The sequence below is a fragment of the Neoarius graeffei genome, chromosome 24 (assembly GCF_027579695.1).
Source record: "Neoarius graeffei isolate fNeoGra1 chromosome 24, fNeoGra1.pri, whole genome shotgun sequence".
In the NCBI taxonomy this organism is placed as follows: Eukaryota; Metazoa; Chordata; class Actinopteri; order Siluriformes; family Ariidae; genus Neoarius; species Neoarius graeffei.
The window spans coordinates 48152788-48173933 of NC_083592.1; the positions used below are offsets into that span (position 1 = coordinate 48152788).

A 21146-nucleotide genomic window follows, 5' to 3' on the forward strand; every position below is an offset into this window, starting at 1 on the left:
CTGATAGCTGTTGGATAGAAGCTGTTCCTGAGTCTGGAAGTGCGGACCTTTAAGGCTCTGTAGCGTCTTCCAGGTGGCGGTAATAAGAATAGGTGATATAGATTAATCAACTCTATTCCAATCTATTATAACATGCCAATACAAAAAGCATGCAAATCTTATTTTCATTTACAATGGTATTAATCATTTAGGCACAATAAGGCAAAGCGTCAATCCATTTTTGTGGCTACTGCCTCATAGAGGCGAAGCGAGGCAGTAGTCACGATGTCATCGTGTTGTAAAAATGTAAGAATGAGTGTAACAATATCGCACTGTGCATACGCATTACAATCACCAGAACGACAAATCGCGATCTCGCAATACGAACAGTTGATCTCGCGTTATCGAAGGTACACAAGAACGAGTGGCGAAGCCATGATGTCATCGTAAAGTAAGAATGAGTGTAACAATAGCGAAACTTCGTAACCAATCAGCACTTATCCTGATCAAGTTCAATTACCCGTTCTACTTCTTGATAAACTTCAGAACCAATCAGAACCAGAAACGAAATAAGAGGAACCTCGTTATAACTTCGTAGTATCGGAAGATAATCGGCAGATAAAAAGATAAACGAAATTCACCTCGTGGTTCGCCAAGGCTACTGATTCGATATCGAGTAAGTGGTGTTTATTTTAAGAAAATTTACCTTTTGATTATCACAGCTTTTGTTTGGTCCTTCTGAAAGGTCAAATGAAAGGTTTTGTAAGTTTTTGGCAGATATACTGAGAAGCCGATATCAAACTTCTGCTATTCGCTTTAATTTTTTACTTTTATTTTAGAGTCTTTACACTCCACTTATGAAACAAAATGTGCTCATTAGTACTAAATAATGCTTCTAGGACAATTCATGTACAAGTGGTTTCTTACTAGTTTGAAAACAGATCTAGTTCACAGCACTGTATTTGGAACAAAACACAGTAAACAAAATTGGTAACCAAAATACTCCAAGCCCTGATGCTGCTCACAGCTTGGTGATGCTTGTAAGAGATGAGGCAAATATCATTGATAACATGTATATATGCGATATTTACTGTATGGATATGGGATCAGAAAACTGTTTTATTTATTATAGACAGCAGCCACACGGACCCATAGGGTACCTATTTTTTTTTTATTATTCTGTCCACATTCACTGGATATGAGCAATCATGCGCTCTGATTGGCTACTCTGCTACTAGGATATCAGCTCATATACCGTGAGTAGAGAAAAAAAAATGGCAGAGTGTGTTGCTGAAGCAACTGAGGACGAAATAAAAACTCTACTCAAAAACAAAACTCCAAAAATACAAAAAAAAGCAAGAAAATATGGAATGAAAGTATTTGATAGTAAGAACATATCTTTTTTTAATTTTTCAAGAATTATTATTATAGCATTTTTCACAAATTGTGAAATTGTCATTTCGCCGGTTTGTTTACATTCTTCATCTTTAAGCATTAAAAGGTGAATTTTTTTGAGACTGGTTCAAAAGCTCAAATAAGTTTGAAAATTACAGAAATGAAATATCCAAGGAAGAATTAAATAAATGTCTAAAGCTATTCTATACCTCGGCACGACGGCAAGACGGCACTACAAAAGAATAACACTAAAGTAATTTCGTGCAGCCATCGATACGTTTTTAAGAACTAAGCGGAAATTATTTTGTCAGACATTTTGCATAAAGTTTTTATAAATAAAAATGCCCTGTTTCTCAAAATCCAGTGAACGTGGATAGAATAAAACAGTTATTCCGCTCAGTCTCATCGTACATGGTTTATAGCCGGTTATCAGCTCATGTACGACTCGATTTCATGGAATAATTGTTAAAAATACAGTCGGTCTATATTTATTCATATACATGAAACTATCATGTTTTCCATTAACACTCCGGAGACATCTCTGAAGTCTTCATATTGATCTATTCTATATCGACACCCCTCACACACACACACACACACACACACACACACACACACACACACACACACACACACACACACACACACACACACAGACCTTCGTTCTTCTTTAAAATGCACACCCTTCCTATTATGAGTGGCTAATCCTGCAGCTCTGGGCATAATTGATGAGATGCTTCCGAATACAATAGCAGCTAATTGGCATCATGTGCCAGGGTTACCTCTTTCAATAAAAATGAGTATAATGCATAATGTGTGCACTATTTAAGGGAAAAAACTCTTGAATTCACTAAAGAAATATTATAGATATAGACCTATTTGTATATATGTGTATATTTGATAGCATCTCTAAAAACAATTGGATTAAAAACCTAAATATATAATCACATGAATATCACACGCCACTGGTTGTTGGTAAGTTGGTAAATCACAATGATGTATATGCGCACCTTTCATTACTTCCTCATTACATTGATTCATCAGGTACACAACTCCAAGCAATGTGACGTATACGCTCCTGCACTCCCTCGGCTATGATAGACTACACATGGGCAATGGTCATTTTACGCAGCTCATTTGCATGGGGTTATTTATTATGTGAGTGCTTTATGGTTTATGCATTGGGCTTTGTGCTTATGTATCTGTGTCGCTGGGTTTGCACCTACACTGGGCCCAGCTGGATACCATTAATAATGAGCCAGTGCATTGCTCCAGCGTCCTTATGGAAGATGAAATAGTTTGGCCGAAGACTTAGTGAGCTTGTGAACCTAAATACGTTCTTGACGCTCTCTGCGTTTATAAGATATATATTTTATTTGCCTTTAATACAAATTTAGCTTGATTATGAAAGATATAGACGTCGTGGTACAACCGGATGTAATTTCGAGCTTTGTGTTGTGCATACTTGTGAGCTTGTGATCTGATCAGCGCAGTACGGACATTTTGCATCTGTAGGTACTGTACAGATGATGTAATGCACAAATTGGCTGCTGTCTTCCTACAGAACACGGCGTGCTTAAGCTAATGCTAATGAGGCTGCGAATGGGACCCAGCCGGCCTGCTGCCCAGCAGGTCTCATTCAAGTCACAGAGAACAACAGAAGCCCAAAATCTGCCCCCCTGATCTCTCATTTACAGGCCATCAGGGAACACAGGAATGAAAATGGGATTTATTGGCCATGCCTCATCAAAAGGGAATTAAGTGTGGAGGAAAAGAAAGGAAAGGAGAGAGGAGAAGACTGTTCTTCCACGTTCTCGTTCAGCTCAAGAAAACACAACCCGTTTCATCATGCAGCAATAAAATGCTCTTGCTTAGACACAAAGCCAAAGCTCCGGTCTAGACACGTGCTACAACATACAACTTCGTCCAATCCATCTCGTGTTCACCCTGAGAACCATTAGCACTGGTGGAGATTACTGTAATATATGTCTCCTTTCCCAGTGGGACAGCCATACATCAAAACTGCCCGAAGCACACACAACTTCACTGATGATAAACTGCGCTTTCACACTCACTATACCAGGAATCCCACAGCACCTACTGTTTGTCCAGGACAACATTCTCTTACAGTAGGTGACATGTCACAGCACATCCTGGTCATATCTCCAGATTAAATCATTTTGCTCCCGGACAGCATGGTCCAGCGATCTCCAGTTGTTTTCCAAGGGTTTTTTTTTCCCCCACATAATTTAATTTGATCATGCAGTCTAATATTTCATATTAGTATCTTCAGCAGAGAGGCCAAAATTATGAAATGATTAAGATTGCCTTAACTAAGTATGGAACCCAAGGCAAAATGGACTGAAAACCATGTTTAAAAATCATCACCCTGATAATAGCGATGTCGAAATCTTGAATTTTAAGAAATGAAAGTTCAGGTTTTTCTCATTCTCATTATCTCTAGCCGCTTTATCCTGTTCTACAGGGTTGCAGGAAAGCTGGAGCCTATCCCAGCTGACTACGGACGAAAGGCAGGGTACACCCTGGACAAGTCGCCAGGTCATCACAGGACTGACACATAGACAACTATTCACACCTACGGTCAATTTAGAGTCACCAGTTAACCTAACCTGCATGTCTTTGGACTGTGGGGGAAACCGGAGCACCCGGAGGAAACCCACACGGACACGGGGAGAACATGCAAACTCCACACAGAAAGGCCCTCGCCGGCCACGGGGCTCGAACCCGGACCTTCTTGCTGCGAGGCGACAGCACTACACCACCATGCCGCCCTCTGTTTGACTTCTTTCCTCATAAAAGATTTTGCGTTCAAAGTTAAACATAGCCAATTTTTCGATGCTTTTTTAGGGTTAAAAGAAAAATACCCCATACAGTGTGCATTTTTGTGGCTACTGCCTCAGAGCGGCGAAGCGAGGTAGTAGCCACTATGTCATCATGTTGTAAGAATGTAAAAATGAGCGTTAACAATAGCCCACTGCATACGCATAAGCAAAAGCTAGAACGGCGAATCGTGATCTCGCGATACGAACAGTTGATCTTGCGTTATCAAAGGTACACTGAAGTTTTAGCCATATCTATGACACAAGATCCAACAAAGCTTCTAATCACTTCTATTGAAGGAGAAATCTTGGGTGTGAGCAGTGTCAGTTCATAGTGTACATGTCTTGTTTCAAGTGTGGTAAGAAAATACTACCTCCAGCTGCTGCTGCCTCATTTGTAGAATCCCAGAATTGCCATCTAAAGCAAAAGCTCTAATTAACAGCAAAACAGTGGTATGCTCAGGTCCTTGTTCAGTACAATGAGCAGAGGTGGACAGTAATGAAGCACATTTACTTGAGTACTGTACTTGAGTACACTTTTTGAGTATCTGTACTTTACTTGAGTATTAACTTTTTTGGCAATTTATGACTTTAACTTCACTACATTTGAAAGACAAATATAATACATTTTACTCCACTACATTTCTATCAAGGTCCTCGTTACTCGTTACTATGAAGCAGATTTGAAAGTGGATGTTTTTTTTCTTTTCTTTTCTTTTCTAAAATGTGATTGGTTTTTCCGCAGGTGACACTGAAACAGCCGATCAGTAATCACTAGGGTCGCGTCACATCCATAGACTGAAAAAATCAAGATCAGTGATTTCTCTGTAGCATTATTTAACACGATCAGTTGATGGAAGAATTGAAGGAGGCGGTTCTTCTAGGGAACGCATGCACCCGTGACTTTACCTAGAACCCATGTTTCAGTTTTCTGAAAGGATTAAAGAGTCGTTTCATTTTAAATGTTTGCTTTGTTTGCCTAAAACGGAGCACATCACGGCCTACAAAAACTCGCCATCCGACTTGTGGAAGCATATTGAGGTCTGTAAATGTTTTATTCCAAGAGAAAGCTTGCAGTGAAGTTGTCCGTGCTTTTAGAGCTAGCTATAATGTTGCAGTAGCTATGCAGTCTGGTTAGTCAAGTGACTTTCTATGGAGTTGCCATTGCCTTGTCCACGGCTAACGTTAACACATAGCTAGTTAACTTGGACACTGTTAGTTAGCATGTAAAAATGGAGTTACGTTAACATGAATAATGTCAACTTATCTGAAGTCCTTTCAGAAATGTTTTCGCATAATATTGCCAAATAAACAAAATGTAGAAATCTTTATTTCTAGTAACGTTAACTACCCAATATGACTTCGAGTTTGAAAAGATTTTGCTAGCATGTCAGGTGCAGCTTCGCTGACTAGCTAGCTTAACGTTAAACCACCATGATTCCACAGGCAGATTCATATGTGCATGAATACAGACACTTGTGAGACCTGTGAGATGGACAGTATTGTACTAGTCAGTCACAACAAATTGTTGGAGTTTTTTGTTTTGATGTCAGATGATGGTCTTGCATTTTTTTGTCTTGCTTAAAGCAGTGTTGCTGTTGGGCAGTTATTAAGCTGGAGGTGTGGACCTGGGCTTTAATCAGGTTGGATTGTCATTTTTATTTTCTGAGCAAGCTGCATTTACAGCTATTCCACTGTCTTCCTCATTGTTTGTGTGTGTGTGTGTGTGTGTGTGTGTGTGTGTGTGTGTGTGTGTGTTGGCCTTGCATCACAATGTGATGATAAGGGGGTTCCAAGCTTAGGTATTGGCGTTTGATGACTGTTGTCACTTTTTCAAACGATAAAGATGCTGTCGGTGACGTAAGTTTGCAAAATTGACTACTGATGATTTGGATCCTTCATGTAGAAGCGATTTCCAAGCAGTTCTATCCTTTGCAAAGTGTTCCCATGTAGAGGGATCGATACCAAAGTCCTTCATGTCTCTTTTTAAAACATCTTTGAAACGGAGAAGTGGACGACCAACAGAGCGCTTGCCATCACAGAGCTCTCCATAGAGTATTCCTTTTGGAAAGCGTGACTCATCCATACGGTAGACATGACCAAGCCAGCGAAGGCGACGTTTGCGAATAATTGTAAAAAGGTTTGACGACCCACAAAAATCAAGAAGTTGGACATCAAGAACTTTATCCTGCCAGCTAACTTTGGCAATCTTACGAAGACACCTAAGGTGAAAGGAGTTAAGGCGCCTCTCTTGATTACTGTATGTTGGCCATGTTTCACTCCCATATAGCAGGATAGATAAAACACAAGCTTCATAGACTTTAACCTTAGTGATTAAAGAGAGTTTTCTGTTGTCCCAGACACGGTCTTTTAAGTTTCCAAAGGTCGAAGCTGCCATCCCAATCCGTTTACTTATTTTGACATCCAGATGTGGTATGTTGGCGACAGTAGAACCAAGATAGCAAAAATGATCGACTGACTCAAGGGGCTCACCGTTTATTTTGATTTCAGTGGGACATGGCAGATCATACGACATCACTTTTGTTTTCGAAGTGTTGATTGACACCCCAAAGGAAGCACAAGCTGAAGCAAAGGAGTCACAAAGTGATTGCAAATCATCCTGGGTGTGGGCTAGAAAGACTGCATCATCAGCAAAGAGAAGTTCGCGTATCAGGAGAGTGTTAGTCTTTGTCTTTGCTTTTAATCTGGCCAAGTTGAACAATGACCCATCTGACCTAGTGCACAGAGATATTCCAGAGGGATCAGGAAAAGCATGTCTTAACATAACAGAAAAAAAGATACCAAACAAGGTAGGAGCTAGTACACAGCCTTGCTTTACACCATTCTGAATATCAAAGGGAGTAGACATTGTGTCTTCTGAGCTGACAATGGCTTGCATATTCTCATGAAAGGAGCGAATAACTGATAGCAGAATAGGTGGACAGCCAATGATCTGGAGGACAGAGAAGAGTGCCGATCTATTAATCGTGTCAAAAGCCTTGGTTAGGTCAATGAAGACCATAACCAGAGAACGATTCTGTTCCACTGCTTTTTCCTGTAGTTGGCGTAAGGAGAAGACCATATCCACAGTTGAACGACCAGAGCGAAAACCGCATTGACTTTCTGGGAGTACTCGTGCAGCAAGGCAGTTCAGACGATTCAGAACAACACGGGCAAGAACTTTACCAGCAACATTCAAAAGGGAGATAGCACGATAATTATTGCAATCTCTATGATCACCTTTGTTTTTGTACAGTGTTATCATCTTTGCATCACGCCATTCTTTTGGGACAGTGCCAGAATTCCAGCAGTTGACAATAATTGAATGCAGATATTCGATTAGAACAGTTCCTCCACTTAACAACAGTTCAGGAACAATACCATCATCACCAGCAGCTTTACCAGGTTTTAAGCACTTAACAGCCACTTTTAACTCATTCAATGTTGGTACGCTATCAAGGTGGAAGAGTGTATCGAGGTAAGGGGTACTTAGGATAACATCCATGTTAACTGGAATAGTGCAGTTGTACTGTAGAGGTTAGAGAAATGATCAACCCAACGGGATATCTTTTCATCCTTGCTGGAGAGTACAGCCCCGTTAGAATCAAGCAAGGGTGCAACCTTTAATGTTCTGGGACCAAGCGCTTCTTTCAACCCACTGTACATACCTTGCAGATTCCCAGAGGTGGCACAGTTTTGAATCCTAGAAGACAGGTCTAACCAGTAATCCTGCAAGCACTGGCGAGACAATGATTGAGCGTGAGCACTAGCATGTTTTAAGAGATCTCTGTTTGACTGGGAAGGATCTTTAAGATATTGAAGACGGGCTGACCTTTTCTCCTCAATGGCAGACCAGAGACGGCCAGCAGAAGCTGCAAACCAGTCAGGCTGCTTATGAAGAGCTGTTCCAAGGGAGCATTTAGCACTTGAAGTAATTGCACTACGCAGTACTTCCCATTGGGAGGAAGGACAACCAACAGAAAGGCACTTTGAAGCCTTCAACACTGTTTCCAAGTTTGACTGATAGATAGCACAGTGATCAGGATGTTTTAATGCTGTGATGTTTAATCTCGGCTTTGGAGAGGGACGTACACGATGGACTTTTTTAGGATGAAACATTGTTTTACAGCGAACAAGAGCATGGTCAGTATTACACACAGCACTATGCATGCTGCGGGTATGATGAATATGCCTCAAGTCATGTCTGCAACAAACAATGTGATCTAGCTGATGCCAGTGTTTTGAGCGAGGATGCTGCCATGTTACCTTGCTGCGAGAATTGCCCTCGAAAAACGAATTTGAAAGGCACAGAGAGAAGTCACAGCAGAATTCTAATAAACGCTGGCCATTTTCATTCATTTTGCCAATACCATGTGGCCCAAGAACTGATTCCCATGTCAAGCTGTCTGAGCCCACTCGGGCATTAAAATCACCCAATATGAACAAGCTATCAGAGCGTGGAATTGTAGATACAATGGAAGACAGATGTTCGTAGAATGCATCCTTTGACTCACTTGAGGACGAGAGTGTTGGCGCATAAGCTGCTAAGAGATGCATTGTGTGACCCTCACAGGACAAATCAAGCTGCATTAGACGTTCAGAGTAACCAACAGGGGCAGTTATGCAAGATTGTAGGAGATTGTTCCTTACCGCAAAGCCAACCCCATGTAAACGGTGCTCGTTGGAAGGTTTGCCAATCCAGAAGAAGGTATGATCTGCTTCACGGATTGAACCATGTTCAGCAATACGAGTTTCAGTGAGGGCTGCGATATCGACGTTTAATATATTTAGTTCTTTTGAAATCCAAGCCGTTTTCCGTAAGTCTGGCTCCAAGGGATTAGAGTCCAGACCTGTTAACATAGTCCTAACGTTCCAGGTCGCGAGGGTTAAAGGGGTAAATCTTGTACGACGAGAAGAGACAGGAAATAGAGAACTGACGTCAGCTTTTTTAGCGCACCTTTTCTAGCGCCCTCCCCGGACTGGGGCACGCAGGCCATCCCTAAAAAGGGCTGCGTGGTCAGCTTATCTTCCTCATTAACATACATATATACACATACATGTGCGTACACACTGCCAGAGCTGCGTCAGAACACTACCATGCTGCTTTGTGGGGGCGAGGAGGAGTGTGACAATTAAAAAAAAATGACAATGGTTCTTTTTCAGTTCAGTTGTGTTTCATTTTGTAACATTCTACCAGGTGCTTATTCTACAGGTTCTACAAGTTAGTCCGTCAATCCAGTCGGTTGCTTCAGAGACATTAGGTTTTGTAAGCGTTGTGGCAATAATACAACAGTGCGTTGACAGAAAATGCACTTTTAATACTTAAGTATTTTTAAAAGCAAATACTTCAGTACTTTAAGTAAAAATTTGACTGGAGAACTTTCACTTGTATCGGAGTAACATTTGACCAGTGGGATCTGTACTTTGACTTAAGTAATGAAGTTGGGTACTTTGTCCACCTCTGACAATGAGAACAACAAGGTCAACTTGACTCTATTTGAAGACACAATCAACCATGCATTTTGCATTCAGAATATGGAAAACCCACAGCTCAATGAGGATAATATGTCATTAGTTATACCAACCCTGCTACTTACCTATAACACTGATCAACAATATTTCAGAAGTTGTCTGCTTCAGAGAGTAAATTGGCTGTTTGTTATGAAATTTGGTGTGTTGAATTCAAATATGACAATTAAAACAGCTGATTGGCTACGGCTTCTGAGATATTTAAGATTTTACATTTTATACTTATGTACATTGTGTACACTGCAAAAAATGATATCTTAGCAAGTGAACATATCTTGAAAATAGTTGAAACGATCTAGCATTTCCTATTAGAAGAATACAAGACACTAATTCCGAGATTATTAAACCTAGTTCTAGATTGCAACCAACTTATTCCAAGATGTCTTGTCAAGTAAGATTATCTGTCCATGCAGCAAGATAATTTCACTAGTATTAATTCATTTTCTCCTCAAACTCAGTTTTCAATTTTTTTGCAGTGTAGATAGTAATGTTTTAAGTATAAATTGTAAACCTAGGTCTCTTCATGTGTTTATGGTTGGTTTACATGATATTTCACCTGTTCTCTTTATGTAAAACTAGAAAATCAGCAAAAAGTTTATATAAATAAAATGTATTATGAACTAAATGGCAAAAAACCAAACAATTATGTATAAGTACTGAATAGGTTTAGTCCTTATTCAGTGTGTACTCAGTGCTTTTTGGCAGCTTGTCTTTTCTATTCATGAAACGGAGCATCTCTTGTCAAGCAAAGACTTAATCTCGAGTGCATAGCACTGTATGATTTTTTTTTTTTTAGCTGATTTAGGGCAATTTGTTCAGCAAAGTGATGTAAGTTGACTTATGATTGCATCATCAGTGACTTCTAGGAATAACATGATATCATGTATGGTGCAATACCGGCTTCAGATTGCATCATTCATTGTTCTGCCAAAAAAGTAAGTACTCTCCAAACCCAATCATAGTTTTATTCATAGATTTATTCCAATCTTGAAAACTAGAGCCAATGAACATTTTTTAAGTTTAATTTTCGTTCTCAGTGACCCAGAATTTGACTATATTTATTTCGGAAGCATTTTGGCTGTAGACCAGTGTAATACAACAACCAAAGTTGTGTTTAGAATCTCAGAAAAGAATGAAAACTTGGGATGTACAACAACTACTAAAATTCAGTACATACAGTAGTGCTTAAAAGTTTGTGAACCCTTTAGAAATTTCTATATTTCTGCATAAATATAACCTAAAACATCATCAGATTTTCACACAAGTCCTAAAAGTAGATAAAGAGAACCCAGTTAAACAAATGAGACAAAAATATTACACTTGGTCATTTATTTATTGATGAAAATGATGCCATATTACATATCTGTGAGTGGCAAAAGTATATGAACCTTTGCTTTCAGTATCTGGTGTGACCCCCTTGTGCAGCAATAACTGCTACTAAACATTTCCAGTAACTGTTGATCAGTCCTGCACACCAGCTTGGAGAAATTTTAGCCCATTCCTCCGTACAGAACAACTTCAACTCTGGGATGTTGGTGCAGAGATGCCTACCCCAAATTTTGAATTTCAGTATTCTTGAAAACATTTTTCAGTATTTTGGAATGACTTTCAGTCACATTAATTTATGCGCATTTCCATTATAAAGAGGTGTATATACCAATATGTTTAACATTTAAATTATTAAAAAGAACTGTTTTGTGTGAATTGAATAAACAAAACGCGAGCAGCCATCTCAACTGAATTTCCACTCAACAAATTTCTAGAGCATACAATATATCACATTTTTATAAATACAATAGTGTTCCCTGTTTGCAGACATTACGGTTGACTACCAATCATTGGTATTGAATGTAACTCCTCAAAAGTATTATATTATATTGCCTGGCAAAATGTTCTACCTGTTAACGGATTCTAATAAAATGTAAAAAAAATTTCTTATTTCATGCCAAAGAGAGTCTGACATTGTTATCTTAATGTCCCAATATATAAATACTCCAGCATAATGCTTCAGAAGAGACATTGAATAAAATTACATTTATAATTCTATTTAAAACAGTGGAATGATCAATTTTTTGCCACAATCCCAACAGCACTAATCATAAAATTCTGTTTTTGATCATACTACATGTACATTTTCACTTGCAACACTGAAAAGACTTTGAATTAAAGAAGTACAGCCAGTGTTTGATATTTCAGTGAATAAAAATCATACATGCAAAAAGAAACTGAATAAGTTTAACTCACATTTCATGGCACTAATTGGCAAGTTCAACTCCAAGCATAGGTCAACCATCACCGCTTCAGCACGTGTCACGTTCCGTGTCTTTTCATCTACAGATTTTGTAAAAAACTGCTGGATACCCCCAGATTTACTTTCCGCCTGACTCGCCATTTCAGCATACTCCATATAGTTTTTGTAGTTGACATGCCGCGTGCAGTCATCGCGACCACCATGAGTGATGTTAATGTCAGTTCTACACAGTTTGCAGTGCGCGTATCCATTGCCCTTTTGACTGGGTGTAATGCACGGCCATTCTACCGTATCGAAAATAGTGCGAACAAATGTGCGGAATCTGCGCATGTCACACACAGCATGTGTGGTTGTTGTAAAAATAAATAGCCTAGCCGTGAATCGCGCATGGATTGAAAAAGTCGCTTGGACATTTAAAAACAACTCACTGGAATTTTTTAAGACTTTATAATAATTCCGTACAGAATAACACTGTTTGCCGTAACATCGTATTTACGTAACTTTTCCGTACAAAATACGGCCAATCCGTACTAGTAGGCATCTCTGTTGGTGGGTTTCCTCGCATGAGCTGCTCGCTTCAGGTCCTTCCACAACATTTCCATTGGATTAAGGTCAGGACTTTGACTTGGCCATTCCAAAACATCAACTTTATTCTTCTTTAACCATTCTTTGGTAGAACGACTTGTGTGCTTAGGGTCGTTGTCTTGCTGCATGACCCACCTTCTCTTGAGATTCAGTTCATGGACAGATGTCCTGACATTTTCCTTTAGAATTTGCTGGTATAATTCAGAATTCATTGTTCCATCAATGATGGCAAGCCGTCCTGGCCCAGATGCAGCAAAACAGGCCCAAACCATGATACTACCACCACCATGTTTCACAGATGAGATAAGGTTCTTATGCTGGAATGCAGTGTTTTCCTTTCTCCAAACATAACGCTTCTCATTTAAACCAACAAGTTCTATTTTGGTCTCATCCGTCCACAAAACATTTTTCCAATAGCCTTCTGGCTTGTCCACGTAATCTTTAGCAAACTGCAGATGAGCAGCATTGTTGTTTTTGGAGAGTGGTAGCTTTCTCCTTGCAATCCTGCCATGCACACCATTGTTGTTCAGTGTTCTCCTAATGGTGGACTCATGAACATTAACATTAGCCAATGTGAGAGAGGCCTTCAGTTGCTTAGAAGTTACCCTGGGGTCCTTTGTGACCTCGCTGACTATTACACGCCTTGCTCTTGGAGTGATCTTTGTTGGTCAACCACCCCTGGGGAGGGTAACGATGGTCTTGAAATTCCTCCATTTGTACACAATCTGTCTGACTGCGGATTGGTGGAGTCCAAACTCTTTAGAGATGATTTTATAACCTTTTTCAGCCTGATGAGCATCAACAACACTTTTTCTGAGGTCCTCAGAAAACTCCTTTGCTCGTGCCATGATACACTTCCACAAACATGTGTTGTGAAGATCAGACTTTGATAGATCCCTGTTCTTTAAATAAAACAGGGTGCCCACTCACACCTGATTGTCATCCCATTGATTGAAAACACCTGACTCTAATTTCACCTTCAAATTAACTGCTAATCCAGGAGGTTCACATACTTTTGCCACTCACAGATATGTAATATTGGATCATTTTCCTCAATAAATAAATGACCAAGTATAATATTTTTGTCTCATTTGTTTAACTGGGTTCTCTTTATCTACTTTTAGGACTTGTGTGAAAATCTGATGATGTTTTAGGTCATATTTATGCAGAAATATAGAACATTCTAAAGGGTTCACAAACTTTCAAGCACCACTGTAGTTATTAGTATACCACCAGAAATTTTTTATACTGTTGTATTGAAAATGCCGTTGTTACTTTCCTCTACTTCCCTGTCAGTTGAGTACAGAACATTCTTTGCTTTTGGAAAAGTATTCTCATCATACATAGATAATGTCGTTATTGTTTATTGAAATTTCTCATCTCATCTCATTATCTCAAGCCGCTTTATCCTTCTACAGGGTCGCAGGCAAGCTGGAGCCTATCCCAGCTGACTACGGGCGAAAGGCGGGGTACACCCTGGACAAGTCGCCAGGTCATCACAGGGCTGACACATAGACACAGACAACCATTCACACTCACATTCACACCTACGGTCAATTTAGAGTCACCAGTTAACCTAACCTGCATGTCTTTGGACTGTGGGGGAAACCAGAGCACCCGGAGGAAACCCACGCGGACACGGGGAGAACATGCAAACTCCACACAGAAAGGCCCTCGCCGGCCCCGGGGCTCGAACCCAGGACCTTCTTGCTGTGAGGCGACAGCGCTAACCACTACACCACCGTGCCGCCCTTATTGAAATTTATCTTTATTAAATATATTGTTATTCCGTAATAACAATATTATTGCCGTGGGCAGCACGGTGGTGTAGTGGTTAGCACGGTTACCTCACAGCAAGAAGGTTCTGGGTTCGAGCCCAGCGGCCGGCGAGGGCCTTTCTGTGTGGAGTTTGCATGTTCTCCCCGTGTCTGCATGGGTTTCCTCCGGGTGCTCCAGTTTCCCCCACAGTTTAAAGATATGCGGTTAGGTTAATATAGGACGGCGTTGGGCTGAGGTGCCCTTGAGCGAGGCACCTAACTCCCAACTGCTCCCCGGGTGCTGTTAGCATGGCTGCCCACTGCTCTGGGTATGTGTGTGTGCTCATTGCTCACGTGTGTGTTCACTGCTTCAGATGGGTTAAATGCAGAGAGGAATTTCACAAGCGTGTGATGAATAAAGTTGTTCTTCTTCTCCAATAATATGTTGTTGTTTTTTTTTACTCCACTTGTAATGAGTACTTATGTTTTTCAATGAATTAAAAAAAAATTTCTGATATATTCTTGGACATATAGAAAACTAAGTTAAAAGCATAATTGGTCAAACTTCTGCTATTCGCTTAATTTTTTAATTAATTTTTTTATTTTAGAGTCTTTACACTCCACTTGTGAAACAAAATGTGCTCATTCATACTAATTAATGCTTCGAAGACAATTCATAAACAAGTGCTTTCTTACTATTTTGAAAATAGGTCTAGTTCACAGCACTGTATTTGGAACAAAACACAGTAAACAAAATTGGTAACCAAAATACTCCAAGCCCTGATGCTGCTCACAGCTTGGTGATGCTTGCAAGAGATGATATGTATGTAATGCGAGTATCATTGATAACATGTATATATGCTATATTTACTGTATGGATATGGGATCAGAAAACTATTTTATTTATAAGCAGGAGCCACATGGACCCATAGGGTACCTAGTTTTTAGAAGAAGAAACCTTTATTTATCACATGCACACTTCAAGCACAGTGAAATTCATCCTCTGCATTTAACCCATCTGAAGCAGTGAACACACGCACACACACCCAGAGCAGTGGGCAGCCATACTACAGCACCCGGGGAGCAGTCAGGGGTTCGGTACCTTGCTCAAGGGCACTTCAGCCCAAGGCCGCCCCACGTTAACCTAACCGCATGTCTTTGGATTGTGGGGGAAACCGGAGCGCCAGGAGGAAACCTACGCAGACACGGGGAGAACATGCAAACTCCACACAGAAAGGCCCTCGCCAGCTGCTGGGTTCAAACCCAGAACCTTCTTGCTGTGAGATGACCATGCTTACCACTATGCCACCCATTATTATTTATTTATTTATTTATTTTATTACCATTATCTTGAGTACTGAAACTAAAAAAAAGTTACCACATTTTGCTGTGAATGTCATTCCGTTACCGAAGAACTCATCTCATCTCGTTATCTCTAGCCGCTTTATCCTGTTCTACAGGGTCGCAGGCAAGCTGGAGCCTATCCCAGCTGACTACAGGCGAAAGGCGGGGTACACCCTGGACAAGTTGCCAGGTCATCACAGGGCTGACACATAGACACAAACAACCATTCACACTCACATTCACACCTACGGTCAATTTAGAGTCACCAGTTAACCTAACCTGCATGTCTTTGGACTGTGGGGGAAACCGGAGCACCCGGAGGAAACCCACGCGGACACGGGGAGAACATGCAAACTCCGCACAGAAAGGCCCTCGCCGGCCACGGGGCTCGAACCCGGACCTTCTTGCTGTGAGGCGACAGCGCTAACCACTACACCACCGTGCCGCCCTTACCGAAGAACTACCTGATTTTTTTTTTTTATCCCCTCCAGCATATAATGCTGGGGGATATAGCTATCGCTCTGTCTGTCTGTCCTTCCATCTGTCAACATTTTAGTTTCTGGAGCATAACTCAAAAACTATTAGGGATTTTTTTCACGAAACCTCACAGTTATGTTAAGTGACTAGAGGAGTTGTGCCTTTTGACATTTTGGGATTTCTCCAATTTTTATTTTTTTCCATATTTCCATGGCAACCAATTCGACTTAGGAAAATTTGGAGTGGGGTTTCATGTGGGGACCGGGGGGGACATGTTATCTCCTGATGACTTTTTTTTTTTTTTAATTTGTATTTACTCACAGTAATGTTATAGTGTTGCGAATATTTTCAAATGATTTTGGAAATCATTTGTAATTATAATTCTTCCCTGTGATCCATGTCAAATTTGTCAATTCAAATTAAGACAGGGTGGCACGGTGGCGTAGTGGTTAGCACTGTCGCCTCGCAGCAAGAAGGTCCGGGTTTGAGCCCCATGGCCGGCGAGGGCCTTTTTGTGCGGAGTTTGCATGTTCTCCCCGTGTCCGCGTGGGTTTCCTCCGGGTGCTCCGGTTTCCCCCACAGTCCAAAGACATGCAGGTTAGGTTAACTGGTGACTCTAAATTGAGCGTAGGTGTGAATGTGAGTGTGAATGGTTGTCTGTGTCTATGTGTCAGCCTTGTGATGACCTGGCGACTTGTCCAGGGTGTACCCTGCCTTTCGCCCGTAGTCACCTGGGATAGGCTCCAGCTTGCCTGCGACCCTGTAGAACAGGATAAAGCGGCTAGAGATAATGAGATGAGATGAGAAATTAAGACAAATGGCTTCTTCATCAGTTTTGTTCACTCTAGTTGCTCACTACAAAGAACACAATATTAAAGAAGAACACCACACTTAGTGTTCTACATTCACAATAGGACACCATTTCATGTTCAGCCTCAGAAATAGTTTGGCCTTCTTGTACGTTTTTGGTATTTTATTATCGCACAATGTTCTCTAACGCTTAGATTTTTAAGTATTGGCACCCTTGTTGTTGTTGTTTGGATCACATTATTCCAGTCGAACAAACTTCCAGTATTTAGTGCTTAGTAGTTCATCATGGGAACACAAATTTCACCCTAAATGAAGCTAACTAATTATGAAGTCATGAAATCCTGAAGTCTGGGAGAAAAACCAGTCCTGACCAGACCAGACTTTTTCCTCATCACCTCAGCTCCCTATAAATTCCTCTCTGGCTTTCTCTATACTCTAAGAAAATAAAGACAATTGTTATACATACAGGACACTTTTTCGATGGAATAAAAACGTGTTCTATTCCCTTCTAGCGGGTTTCATTCATTTGGTTCGATAGCATGCAATATTGTTAGCATATCGCTTAGCCTATGTGTATTACATCACTCTACCCAATGGAGAATGAGCGTTGAATATGGTTTACGATATTGCATGGTTGTCAAGACAGCATGATGTCGACGAATATGGCTGCCAGGTTAGCTTTGTTAAATATGGAAGATTTTGAGAGAATTTTGAAAGAGAAAGACGCATCGAACACGCGAAAGGAATGTATAATAATAATAATAATAATAGCTTTTTTCATGGTATATCAGATATATTCCATTCAGCTAGCATGATATTGAACATCATGCTAGCTGAATGAAATACATTTGATATATGAGGGTAAGTCAAAAAGTTCGAAGACAGATGTTATAATTTCAAAAAGTGTGAAAGACATCCTCCAGAATTCTACAAAGAAGGAATTCTCTGATGGAAACACCGCTTGCAGAAGTGTTTAGACTTAAATGGAGGATATGAAGAGAAATAGCTTTGTTATTTTCATAAATAAAGATTTTTTTTCAATTTGTCTTAGAACTTTTTGACTTACCCTCGTACCACTCAATGCCAACCAATATTATTTAATTATTGTATCTTTCGGGCTACAGTGGCTTGTCACTGGTGCAGTACCCTTTAAGGTACTTATTTGTACCCTTTATATACTGCTTAGGAATATGTTTGTATATTTTTGGCCCTATAAAGCTACAGATAGTTACCTTGAAGTCCAATAATGAGCCTTAATTAGTGTAGATTGTACCATGGGGTACAGAAATAGACTCCTACTGTACCCGTTTCTAACAGTGTACTTGTGAATGAGTTCCCGCAACCCCTTTTCAGAGAAAACGTGCTGTCAGTTTCCAACCTCTGTCTCTCACATGTAATGTTCTGCATAATAATAATGTTCAAAACCAAATCACAAGAGAGGAGAAACAGAGAAACATCAGGCAATGCCAAAATGACAAAAGCCTTAATCCTCACAGATGACTCCTCCATTGTTCCGGAGCAAGGCCAAAAGCTGTAGCTAAAACGGCTTACGATGGAAACGAATGAGAAATCCTTGATCTTGTGGGAGTATAGCAATACACACGCGGTTCATTATCATAGACATTTAAATACAGTAATCCTATTTTCTGCATCAGTCAAAAGGGGCATATCAAATAACCCTGGAGAACGGTGAGAGACACAGGAGGGGTGCGACCAGGCAAAGATCAGAATGGCTGGAGGAGTGTGAAAGGATGGAAAGGATGATAAGGTGAGGGAAGGGCTTGGCTGTGTCAGGACATTATGTTTAAATAATGCTGATACCGAATGGAGAAATAAAGGATTGTACTGCCTCATTTCATCCTCCCTTCTGCTCCACTGGAAGAGTTAATGAAGTTGGATTCTGAGAGTCATTCTGAGAATCATTCTGAATATCATTCTGACGTCCATAGTTTTTGAGTTAAAATGAACCAGGAGGCCCATTTCGAGACACTTCTATGATTTGAGGAAACATACTGCCATCTGGTGGTTGTATACTAGAACTGCACATAAACACATTTCTGATCAAGTATTTAATACTGTCAAATAAATAAATAAATCTCATTGCAGGTGTGTGTGACGTAGGCTATTTGTTTGTAAACACTTCCTACCTTCTTGATAAGGGGATTGTTGGTCATTGACTCTCTGACCACTCCGACATGTGCAGAGTCCATCTCCACCAGCCTGCAAAGACATTTAGATAAGTCTTTATTGTCACTGTCACTTTTTCAAAGGTACAACGAAATTGAAGGTGCTGTTGCCTCATGAGTTATAGAAAAAAAAAACAAATAAAGTATAAAAATAAATAGTAAAGTACACAAAATTGCACTGGTAAAATAGTATAAACAGAATGTAAACAGAATTGTATTGTATTGGTTCTATATGTACACAGATTGCACTGATAAAATAGTAAAAATAAAATATAAACAGAATTGTATTGGTTCTGTATGTACAGATTGCACTGGTAAGGAAAAAAAATATCTATCTATCTATCTATCTATCTATCTATCTATCTATCTATCTATCTATCTATCTATCTATCTATCTATATATATATTATACACACACACACACACACACACACACACACATATATATACATTTCAATCCCAGACATTACAAAATTCGAAGTTAACTTTCATTATTATGTATTTTATCAATAAGTAAACCAAATAAATACATTACCTAGTATATAGGACAAGCTAGTTAGCAAGCTAGCAACCCGGAAGTGCAACGAGAATCACTTAATCTGATCGATTTTAGTAAAGAAAACTATCAGGAGTGAAGTTCGTAGATAACCGTGTGTAGTTGAACAGTATTTATCCAGAACTAGATAAGAAACCAGTTCAAATTGAAAGTAAAATCAGAAATATTCCGAAAAGGATGATGAAAACACACAGCTGTGGCTCCTTGGTCGGTCGCGTTCTTTCTGTGTTGTCATGGCAACGTGACGCTCGTGCTGAAACTCTGGAACTGCATGGTTTACAAGAATATTGTTTTCCTGTAGTATGAAATAAAGGATACAGTCCTGTGCAAAAGTCTGAGGCACATGTAAAGAAATGCTGTAGATGATCAAAAAAGGCTTTAAAATGAAAATGGAATGTTTCTACATTTAAAAAAATATGTTAATTATATATTCTTATCAGTGCAATCTGTGTACATACAGAACCAATACAATTCTGTTTATATTCTGTTTATACTATTTTACCAGTGCAATTCTGTGTACTTTACTATTTATTTTTATACTTTATTTGCTGGGCGGCACGGTGGTGTAGTGGTTAGCGCTGTCGCCTCACAGCAAGAAGGTCCGGGTTCGAGCCCCGTGGCCGGCGAGGGCCTTTCTGTGCGGAGTTTGCATGTTCTCCCCGTGTCCGCGTGGGTTTCCTCCGGGTGCTCCGGTTTCCCCCACAGTCCAAAGACATGCAGGTTAGGTTAACTGGTGACTCTAAATTGACTGTAGGTGTGAATGGTTGTCTGTGTCTATGTGTCGGCCCTGTGATGACCTGGCGACTTGTCCAGGGTGTACCCCGCCTTTCGCCCGTATAGTCAGCTGGGATAGGCTCCAGCTTGCCTGTGACCCTGTAGAACAGGATAAAGCGGCTAGAGATAATGAGATGAGACTTTATTTGTTTTTATTTTTTCTATAACTCATGAGTCAACAGCACCTTCAATTTCGTTGTACCTTCGAAAAAGTGACAATGACAATAAAGACTTAGCTTAAAAAAATGCTATAAATTCTAATCAGTAAGCCATGATAAATACAACCCCGATTCCAAAAAAGTTGGGACAAAATACAAATTGTACATAAAAACGGAATGCAATAATTTACAAATCTCAGAAACTGATATTGTATTCACAATAGAACATAGACAACATATCAAATGTCGAAAGTGAGACATTTTGAAATTTCATGCCAAATATTGGCTCATTTGAAATTTCATGACAGCAACACATCTCAAAAAAGCTGGGACAGGGGCAATAAGAGGCTGGAAAAGTTAAAGGTACAAAAAAGGAACAGCTGGAGGACCAAATTGCAACTCATTAGGTCAATTGGCAATAGGTCATTAACATGACTGGGTATAAAAAGCAGGGGTGCAGATAGGATTTTTGAACTGGGGGGGACTGAGCTGTCAGCAAATGATT

The 21146-nt window shown here is 40.0% G+C and overlaps 1 protein-coding gene across 1 annotated transcript in view; it reads right to left on the reverse strand.

Annotated features, from left to right (window-relative positions):
- cfap77 (cilia and flagella associated protein 77) overlaps positions 1-19930 on the reverse strand; it is a 55721-nt gene extending 35791 nt beyond the window's left edge. Inside the window, exons 1-2 of the mRNA XM_060906732.1 lie at positions 19689-19930; positions 19115-19187 (exon numbers count right to left, since the gene is read on the reverse strand). Coding sequence (XP_060762715.1) covers positions 19115-19177 — 63 coding nt within the window. The 5' untranslated portion in view covers positions 19178-19187; positions 19689-19930. The remainder of the gene's footprint in view (positions 1-19114; positions 19188-19688) is intronic.
- Between the last annotated feature and the right edge of the window lie 1216 nt (positions 19931-21146).